This window comes from Babylonia areolata, chromosome 5 (assembly GCF_041734735.1).
Source record: "Babylonia areolata isolate BAREFJ2019XMU chromosome 5, ASM4173473v1, whole genome shotgun sequence".
In the NCBI taxonomy this organism is placed as follows: domain Eukaryota; kingdom Metazoa; phylum Mollusca; class Gastropoda; order Neogastropoda; family Buccinidae; genus Babylonia; species Babylonia areolata.
Genome location: NC_134880.1, coordinates 32,197,233 through 32,207,729, shown reverse-complemented (window position 1 = coordinate 32,207,729; position 10,497 = coordinate 32,197,233). Strand labels below are relative to the sequence as shown.

The 10,497-nt window shown below is 42.9% G+C and overlaps 1 protein-coding gene across 2 annotated transcripts in view; it reads right to left on the bottom strand.

Annotated features, from left to right (window-relative positions):
- The window catches only part of LOC143282028 (uncharacterized), a 69,404-nt gene extending 61,995 nt beyond the window's left edge, over nucleotides 1-7,409 (bottom strand). Inside the window, exons 1-2 of one of the 2 annotated variants that reach the window (XM_076587454.1) lie at nucleotides 7,233-7,409; nucleotides 270-300 (exon numbers count right to left, since the gene is read on the bottom strand). In XM_076587454.1, the coding sequence (XP_076443569.1) occupies nucleotides 270-300; nucleotides 7,233-7,259 (58 nt within the window). In that variant the 5' untranslated portion in view covers nucleotides 7,260-7,409. The remainder of the gene's footprint in view (nucleotides 1-269; nucleotides 301-7,232) is intronic. The other variant, XM_076587455.1, reaches the window with a different exon arrangement.
- Between the last annotated feature and the right edge of the window lie 3,088 nt (nucleotides 7,410-10,497).

The following is a 10,497-nucleotide window of genomic DNA, read 5'->3' as shown; positions in this document are numbered from 1 at the left end:
AGTCAATACGTGTAAATGTTGACTGTGCAATGATCCGATCTTGAATTGACATGAAAAGTCTTCCTTCTTTCTAAAAAAGATAATCTGAACTGTCTTGGTGGCCCTTAACTTTCTTGGAGTAGTGTATATATATATATATATATATATTAAAATTCCGCCTCCTACAGATCCCCCCCCCCCTCTCTCTCTCTCTCACTCACTCACACTGGATAAGAAATAAAATGTATTTAAAAAGATTAAGAGCAAGCAAACAAACAATAAAAACTCACGTCCAAGCACCACACCACTCCAGGCAAAAATCTGAAACACAAACATACACAGTCGCTTAATCTATCAATCACCTGCAATCAGTCAATTTAAGATTGGTCCATCGATAACCATTGGCCCATCAACACACAGTTTAAAAACTCCACTTTTTTCCGGTGAATGCGTAGAGTTTAAAAGTGGGAAGGGGTTCCCACTTTTATGACTCAACGAATGACATGCGCCTGGAAAGAGGGCAACAGAGTGCTGTGGAAATATGTCATCTGGCGATATGCGATACACATGTCTACACTTCGAAACAGATAGCCAGCGAAAGCGGAGTATGGCTGCCTACATGGCGTAGTGAAAACGGTCATACACGCGAAAGCCCACTCGTGTAGATTCGAGTGAATGTGGGAGTTGCAGCCCACGAATGCAGAAAAAGAAGAAGAAACAGATTAGTACACTGACCAGTTCCGATCATATTTGTGTAAATGAACAAAGTGAAATGGGTGTGTCCCTTAATTATGGAATTATACTTGTTTAAATCATCGAAGTATTGACTCAACACAGTATACGAGAAAGTTAGTGACAATGTCCATGGTTGATTCAGCCAAGGCCAGAGACCGAATTCCTTAGCGTGGATGAGAAGGAAGTCGCAAGATGCATCTCGATGTAAGATTTATGTAAAAAGCACTGCGCATACTGACAGACAGACGGCCGGAAACACACACACACACACACACTGTCCTCGTGAGAGCATTCGATACTCACTCACTCACTCACTATCCATCTATCTGTCACACGCGCGTGTACACACACACACACACACACACACACACACACACACACACACATCATCATCATCATCATCCTCCTCCAACATCGAAATGAATAGCAAAAGGATGGCAAAAATAAATAACAAGAATTGACCCGAATCTTTCCCGAGGGATGTTTGGAATAAAATCAAAATGATTCAACTTTCTTCATAAATATGACAGAAAAAGATGTTTCACAATGCTTTACCCTCGCATATGGAGCGTGAAAACGGGACCAAAATTAATAAAGTTTTGATGTTTTTTGGGAAGCAGCCTTTTCTGTAGCATATACAAATTTAGATTGTTCCTAAATCTCACGCTTGATCACATGTTCATCTGTTTGTTACTATCATTTCGCAATCAATGTTGCACTGAAAATAACTTCTCAGTTTGAGAGAAGACCATGAGAACATGAAAATAGGCTATCATTTTGATAAGAGAGCCAAAGAAAAACAAATCAACCAACCAACCAAGCAAACAGACAAAAGGAAACCCACACAGGCACGCGGGTTCACACACACACACACACACACACAATTTTAAACTGATACTGTGCCATCACAGTCTTCACTAACGTCACCGTAATTACCATATCGTCGTTGTTGTCCCTCTCTCGTTTTTTCTCAAATATTTGTGTTGCGGGAAAAAGAAGAAACCCTGATAAAATGTTTTTGATAAAAACAAGGGGGACTTCCCATGCTTCCTCACACAGTGTAGGAAAGCATGTGAGCGCCTCCCACACTTTCTCCAGTCGAGAGAAAGAGCGGGAGCTGAACGGAATCTCGATGCGTCAGTATGAATTTAACATCTGGTAAGCAAAGAAGCACATATAGAAGACAAAGACAAAAATATGATTTTTGAAACGAATGTTGATTGTATTTATTAGAAATATCAATGAAGAATAACTTGTTTGCAGAAGTTAAGAAATACTCGTGTAATTCCTAGATTCTCCTGAGCTACCATCGTTATTGTACTTAGTCTGTGCTGACAGTTTCATTTATGTGCTGGTATGAAGTTTGGGGGTGAGAAGTAAGCGAGTATTGAATGATGTCTTGACTGTGCAAGAACGTTGGGGGAGTGATACACGCCAGTATGCAAGATTTGTATGCGAGGCGAGTGAGTGGTTCAGAAATACAGGCAGATTGAGCAGCTGACGACACCCATATTAGAAAATTGAGCTGCTGCTATCAGGATGACGCTACATAACTTTTGAAGTAAAATCCAGAGCTCAGAAGACTTTTATTCCACCTTTTAAATTCGTGAGAACTATGTATGCGCGCGTGCGCGTGGTGTGTGTGAGTGAGTGAGTGAGTGTGTGTGTTTGTGTGTGTGTGTGTGTGTGTGTGTGTGTGTTGGTTGGTCTGTTCACTAAAGTTATTTTAGACTTGAAAAAAGTGTGTGCAGTGTATGTTTATGTGTGTCGGAATGTGTTCAAACTGTATTCACCTTCACCACCTTCACCTTCACCTCTCCCGTAGTCTGGGTTCAGACCGTTGGGGCACCGCTGCTGACCTGACCACCACCCCTCTCCACTCTTCACGGTTTTCTGATTTCCTCAGGGCGTCACCGAGCGTCAAGCCTGTCCACCCCCGGATGTTGTCTTCCCATCTCTTCTTCTGCCGTCCTCTCCTTCTGCCTCCCTGTACGGTGCCTTGCAGGAACGTTTTGGCAAGACCAGATGATCGGGAGATGTGTCCATACCACCTAAGTTTGCGTTTCTTCACTATGGACAGAAGGTCTTCATAGGGTCCAATACTTTGCTTGATTCTGTTCTTCACTTCCGTGTTAGTGATGTGGTCTCTGTAGGAGATGCCAAGTAGTCTACGAAAGCATCTCATCTCGACAGCTTGGATTCTTCTCTCGATGTCTGCAGTCAGGGTCCAAGTCTTGCAGGCGTAGAGCAATATTGATATAACCAGGGAACGCATCAGTCTGATTTTTGAGCTGAGAGCGATGTTTTTGTTGTTCCAGATGGTGTTCAGCTTGTTGAGTGCCATTGTTGTTTGGGCAATTCTCGAGAGTACTTCTGGTTCAGATCCTTCATCTGACACGATTGCTCCCAGATATTTGAAGCTGTGGACTGTTTTAAGCTTTTCGTCGTTGACTTTGATGTCAATGCTGATGCCGTTGGTGTTGTTAGTCATCAGTTTGGTTTTCTCCGCACTGATTTGCATTCCATACGATGTGGAGGCTTTGTCCAGATGTTTGACCAGGCTTGCCAGTTCTTCTTCTTTTCCAGCCAGTCCATCAATGTCGTCGGCAAAACGTAGGTTTGTGATTGTTCTGCCGCCTATGCTGACTGTTCCTACATGCTCTTCCAGTGCGTCAGTCATTATTCTTTCTAAGAAGATGTTGAAGAGTGTTGGGGAGAGTAGACAGCCTTGTCTCACTCCGACTGTGGTTCTGAACCAGTCCCCGATGCTATTGTTGAGGTAGACGGCGCTGGTGGCTTTGTCATAGAGGTGCTGTATCAGTCTGATCAGGTTGGCGTTGATGTTGTACAGATTCATGGTAGCCCACAAAGCTGCATGCCAGATCCTGTCAAATGCCTTCTTAAAGTCAATGAAGACGTGGTAGAGGTCTTGTTGGTGTTGATGGTACCTCTCACATAGCAACCTCAAGTTGAAGATTTGTTCAGTTGTGCTCCTTCCTGGTCTGAAACCTGCCTGTTCTTCAGCAATGATGTTTTCTGCTTGTGGTTTCAGTCTGTTAAGCAGGATCTTCAACATGACTTTGCTGGGATGACTAATCAGGCTGATGGTGCGGTAGTTTTGACACTGCTGGAGATTGCCCTTTTTGGGAAGGGTGATGATCAGTGATACGATTACAAATGTGATAAATACAAATTTAAAACGGAGGACATTTTGAGGATGGAAATAAATTAAGGAATCCAATTAACCATTAATCGTCGGTCTTGCGAATGAGACGAACTGTGAAACAAGTAGTAAAAATGGGTAAGACTCAAATGTCACAATACTTACAGGTGATTAGCTTTTGGACAATTAGATAAATCAAAAATTCCTAAGTTAACGATGAACACTTGGATATTTTTGTAACTGAGTTTTTCGAAAGTATATGAACTCGAACTCTCTCTCTGTCTATGTGTGTGTGTGTTGGGGGGGAGGGGGGGGGGGGTTGGGGGCTGGGTGCGTGCGCTTGCTTGTGAATGCATGTGAAAATGTATGCATGATGAGTTTGCACTTTGTTTTGAGTTCTTAATTAATCTTAAATATTTTTGGCAGTGTGCAGGATGAATGTGCAATTACAGTATTCAAGCGAATATGTGAAATGCTTTTATATGAACAACTTCTACATATGTTTATTGTTCCTGTTTAAGTAAATCAAGAGATCAAGTCAGTCGACAAGTTTTGCTACCTGGGGAGCACCCTATGCAGCAACGGAGCCCTTGATGCAGAAGTGACGCTGCGCATCGCCAAGGCCAGCTCCGCCTTTGGCAGACTCAACAACAGGCTGTGGAACATCAAAGGCATCAGGCTCAGCACCAAGATGAAAACCTACAGAGCTGTTGTGCTGACCACCTTGTTGTACTGCTGTGAAACTTGGACGACGTATCGCCGTCACATTCAATAACTTGAGCAGTTTCACCAGAGATGCCTACGAAAGATCTTCGGCATAAAGTGGCAAGACAGAGTCTCCAACCTCCAGCTCCTAGAGAGGAGCGTCCTGCCCAGCATCGAAAGCCTGCTGATCCAGTGCCAGCTACGTTGGACAGGACACGTTGTCGCATGACAGACAGCAGGATCCCGAAGATGCTACTGTATGGCCAGCTGAAGGAAGGCCACCTTGAACTTGGAAGACCCTGCAAGCGCTTCAAGGACACCTTGAAGACAAACCTCAAAGCCTGTGACATAGACATAGCTTCCTGGGAAACTGATGCCCTTGACCGCTCTCGCTGGAGGATGCTGTGATCTAGTGGCATGAAGACGTTTGAAAACAAGAGAACGCTGGCCATTAAGGAGAAGCGTGAGCGAAGGAAGCAGGGCTCAACTTCTGGAGACGTTTTCCCTTGCAACACCTGTGGGAAGTGCTGCACATTCAGAATCGGCCTCTTCTCCCATATGAGGACACACACCGACAGGTAAGCCTGCCTGCCTACTCATCCGTCGGTCCGACAGGAGACTCCACTTAAATCAAATTCAATGTGTGTGTGTGTGTGTGTGTGTGTGTGTGTGTGTGTGTGTGTGTGTGTGTGTGTGATGTCTATTGTGTTACTGCACCTGATTTCTCTCCATCTGATGATAAAGTTATTCTTATCTCATCTTATGTTATGTCAACTTAGAATAAAAGACGAAAAAAGGAAATGGACGAGGTCTGCAATGAAACCTTAATTATTCAGACGAAAAATTCAGTAAGTGGGTATGCACACACAAAATTTTGAATAAAAAAAATCCCAGGGTTGCATAGACTGCATTACAAGCGAAATCATCAAAATAATTCCAATAATTATCCACCATTCAAAAAACTGTTTATCAAAATTTTCGCCCGAGCTATGTCTTGGGAAAACGATTTAAAACATTCCCCTGTTCTTAATGGGAACTTAGGAAGCATAAAAATTGAAGGGGAAGAATAACCTTTACAAAACACATCAAGGAAAGTATTCGCACAGTCTTGAATAACAGAATAAATTGATACTCTGAACAAGATCAACTCCTAATCAAAGAACTGGATTTCGGAAGCATTACAGAACAACCAAACTTCTTAAAAAAACACACACAAAAAACCCACGAAAAAAACAACAACAAAAAAACAATCAATCAAACCTAAGTGATAGAATTACATTATTTCTTTGATTTTGAAAAAGCGTTTGATTATATTTCGCATGATGCCATCTTCCTACAGCTGAACAGAATGAGCATAACTGGAGAATATTTTGTTACAATTTAAGTCAGGATTTGATTTCCAAAATTCAAACTTAATTATATGACTGTCCAGGCAGAAAAATAACTGTGCAGAAGGGTGTATATCAGGTCAGCCCAACTTTATTCATTTGTTTTATTTTATAAATGACATTGTTAAATATAACGCAAATAATGATCCCTCGAAATTTTAATGTTTAACCATGCAGCTGACTCCTATACTCAGTAAACTAAGCTGACGATCTCTCTTCACAAGAACTGGATTACAACAAAAATCACATAATCTAAACACATAGAGCCATAGCTGGAGATTAAATATTAATCGAGAAAAAGAAAAGTGATATTTACTTAATGAGACCCATAATCACAAATCTGTTTTTACCGTGGGGACGATACAATCAAACAACAGAAGGATGTAAACATTCAGGAATTATATACTACAAACGCCGGTGTCTGTTATGAGCAAAGGAACACTTAACAAATACAAAAAAATATACTCTTACAAGAACACTTATAGATACTAGGCCTAACATCAATGTGAGTGAAATATCCAACCTGCAGTGTGTAATGATAACGTTGATATTGATTTATGCGGTGGGGGTATGTTAACAAATCAAACCGAACGATTCTTTCGACTTTAACGCATCTTTTGAACGACTGCGTATTAAGTTTCGACATGAAAAACTGTACATTGTATTGAGTGATGACCTATTGTCTTAGGACAGATTATGTAGCAACTGTAAAAGCGAAATCTATCTATTTGATCATTGTATCAAATCTAGCATTGTTACAGAATAATTTATGATATGCTAAAATCCGATACTGAGCACAGGTAACTATTGTTCCTAGTCGATTGATGCTAGCCAGAGATGTACAGCCAAGATAGGGGAAATTTGTGTTTGAATGCTGTATCAACATATGATGTTAACGAATAACATTTTATGCTTCATGCCTTTTGACAAGATTGTATGACAATTTTTTTTCCGGGCTGCCGGCTCTGTTCCATAATATTCTGTTCACACACACACGCACACACACACACACACACACACACACACAGAGAGAGAGAGAGAGAGAGAGAGAGAGAGAGAGAGAGACAAACACGGACGGATGAATTGACATTCTTCCTTGTTAAGTCGACGATTTCAATGTATTAACTTATTTATGTGGTGATGGGAGGCAGGTGTTTAAATAAAACAGAGCCTGAAAATCGGTGACATTTTTTCAAAATATTTAATATCATTACCACATGTGTCTGGTAATAAACCAAGTTTTGCAATAGTTTTTAACTCACAGTCACAGCAAGCAGCGCAAACCGCATGGTTCTGTCAGCCGAGATGGTCAGTAAAGTAATCTGTGCACCAAAACTGTTGACACTGGAGACTGTTGAAGAGCAACCCCCTGTCAGTCAGTTGCCGGAGCGGCTGAGCGTTTCCACTGCGAGCTGACTCTTCGTTCTGGCTGTGCATGTGGTCTACCCCAACCTATCAAGACTGTTCTTATCACGTGACCACTCGTTTCTTTAAGCTCCGCCCACAGATATGTCTGTCATACGCTTTTTTATGTCATGTGACGGAATTTGTTTTGGACTGGTAAGTCACCTTTAACTAGGTAGCCTATAGGCCTATAATGTTTGCAGAATGATTAAAACGCTTATCTGCCAGTACTGTGTCCGTGAGAGTCTGCATTCGATTCCCGCTTTCACCCTCTCTCCCAAGTTCGACTGAAAAATCAATTTGAGCCTCTAGTCACAGTTCGGATGAGACATAAACCGAGGTCCCGTGTGGACCACGCACTTGGCGCACTGAAACTGAACTCATGACAACGAGAGTGCTGTCCTTTGGCAAAGTTCTGTAGAAGCACTCTGATAGGCACGCATATATATATGTATATATATATATATATATATATATATATATATATATATATATATATATATATATATATATATATAAATGCGCTCAAGGCCTGACTAAGCGCGCTGGGTTATGCTGCAGGTCAGGCATTTGCTCAGCAGATGTGGTATAGTGTATATGGATTTGTCCGAACCCAGTGACACCTCTGAGAAACTGAAACTGAAAACTTGGCAAGACAAAGGAGATGATAGTAGCCTGAGCCTGTTGTCATGGGGGAGAGGGTGGGGAGCGGGGGGGTGGGGGTGGGGGGTTGGGGGGGTGGGGGCTAGGGGAGCGAGACTGAACAAGTAGATGCCCACAAGTATTCCTCTTTGACGACGGACTAGGCTGCAAGCAAATCAGATTCGGTTCCAAGGAGATGTCAAAGCCATGGGCTCTATGCACTACACCACATCTACTGTTACAAAAAGAAAAAGAAAAAAAGAAGGAATAAATAAATCAATAAGATAACACAGATGCCTGCTCTCCTCATACGCCCAACGCGTTGATCCAGTCTTCAGAGCGTACCCTATAGGTCAACGTGTAATGAAGACAAAAAAAACAAAACAAAAAAAAGCAGAACACAGATAACCAGGCCTACTCTCATCATGAAAGTCCACACTCGTTTGTATTGTCTTAGGAAACAGGTCTTTTAACAATTGTTTTGTTCTTCCACTACCTCTAAACTTTCGTTCTTCCTCACTGTCAGTCGGGTTGGCAATGTTTCTAAATAAAAAAGACAAAGATTGCATAAATCGGGTTATAAAGGTGGCAGGATGTTATGGAGGACACAAGTCTGTACAACAACCGGTGGACAAACAAACTGGCTGACATTTTGCAACACAGGACACGCCAACAGACAAAAGATTTCGACAGTCGACTGACTGACCGCAGTGATGGAGAGTATCGAGGGTGAGGACAACAAGATTGTATGGGCTACATGTCCACAACCGACAGAATCGGATGAATTGGCATAACTTGATGTGATGTGATGATGATGATGATGATGATGATGATGATGATGTGTGTGTGTGTGTGTGTGTGTGTGTGTGTGTCAGTGCGCGCGCGCGTGTGTCATTGTGAGTGTGCCGTGGCATGTGTGTGCGTGTGTGTGCACGCGTGCATGAAATTGCACGTGAAAACAGGGAGGATGAGGAGAAAGACCGAGACAGAAACTGAAACTGTGTTAATTCATTGCGTGCAGCCCACCCGTTCAGTTTAAAATGTGAATTGTATGTGCCAAATTAAACTTTGACTTAAAACATACACATACATACGCTGAGGCAGAAGCCGTGAAAACAGCAGCAGCCCACATCGATGTCAGCGCCCATACTACCCATAAAGTAGTTTCAGCTGTTGCGCTAGAAAATGTCAAAACGGTACAAAATGTCACAATTTGATTGCTTGTTGAATGGGATTTGACATGCCTTTTCGCAATACAAGGCGATCTCATCACGGGTGTGTGTGTGTATGTTTTAAATCAAAGTGACCAGTGATAATTTTCACTGACTACCTGTCATCTACACTGTACAAGGCAGGGTAGGTATGGGTAATTGCGAACAGCGTCTACTTGCGAAAGGAGGAGTTTGTATTATACTCCATGTTTGGTGCTACATATACTTACCATGTCAAACTGATGCAAACTAGGCCTATTGGTTTGCTCTGCTTGGCCAAATTTCGCGCGGCTAACAGTGAAAAGACGGGCCCGCCCGCTCTCAGCCAATCAAACGTCTCTAAAAACTATAAGCGCTGAATCATTCCGTGGCCATGAACAAAAATGCCCCATGAGAACCACGGCGGAGACGCGGGGACGGACGGGCGGGCATTCGAGTTTGACATGGTAAGTATATGTAACACCAAACATGGAGTATAATACAAACTCCTCCTTTTGGTGTCATATACTGTACCATGTCAAACTGATGCAGAATTTAAAGCAAATGGAGGAGGGCAACGCCTACTGGTTCGTATGGGGAGCCCTTGTAACTGAGACGGCAGTGTTAGCTGCGACAAAGGAAATCCCCTTGGAACCGTCAGCCCTGGTCATACGGAAATTCCTGAGGTAGAAGTTGATGAAGGGATTCTCAGACCGCCAGAAGGCTGCCTCCAAGACATGCTGCGTTGGCACTGAGTGCTGGAAAGCAGCCGAAGTAGCTATGGCCCGCACTTCGTGTGCTCTGGGATGAAGACAGCTGATATCCCTGTGTGCATGAGAGTATGCCCTACGAATGACTTGGGAAACCCGGCGGGAAATGGTGCCTACAGCGATGTCTTTCTTGTAATTCTCATTGAGGGAGATGAGAAGACGCCTCTGAGAAGAACGCCTATGGCGAGACCTATCCCAATAATATTTGAGACACCGAACAGGGCAGAGGTGCCTATCCTCATCATCTTGGGCAAGAATATCAGACAAAGGTCTGACCCTCAGAGAGGGGGAAGGAACCTCAGGGTCTTGGTTCTTAGCCAGAAATTCTGGAAGGAACGAATAGTGATGGAACCATCTCTGTGGAAGGCCAGATCTTGTGGCACTCCACTAAGACCATGCAGCTCACTTCTACGACTGCCTGTGGCCAGCCACAGAAGGAAAGTGGTCTTGAGGGTGAGGATGTCAAAAGGAATAGTCCCCAATGGTTGGAAGGGCTGTTTTCAAATGAAATCCAGCACCAG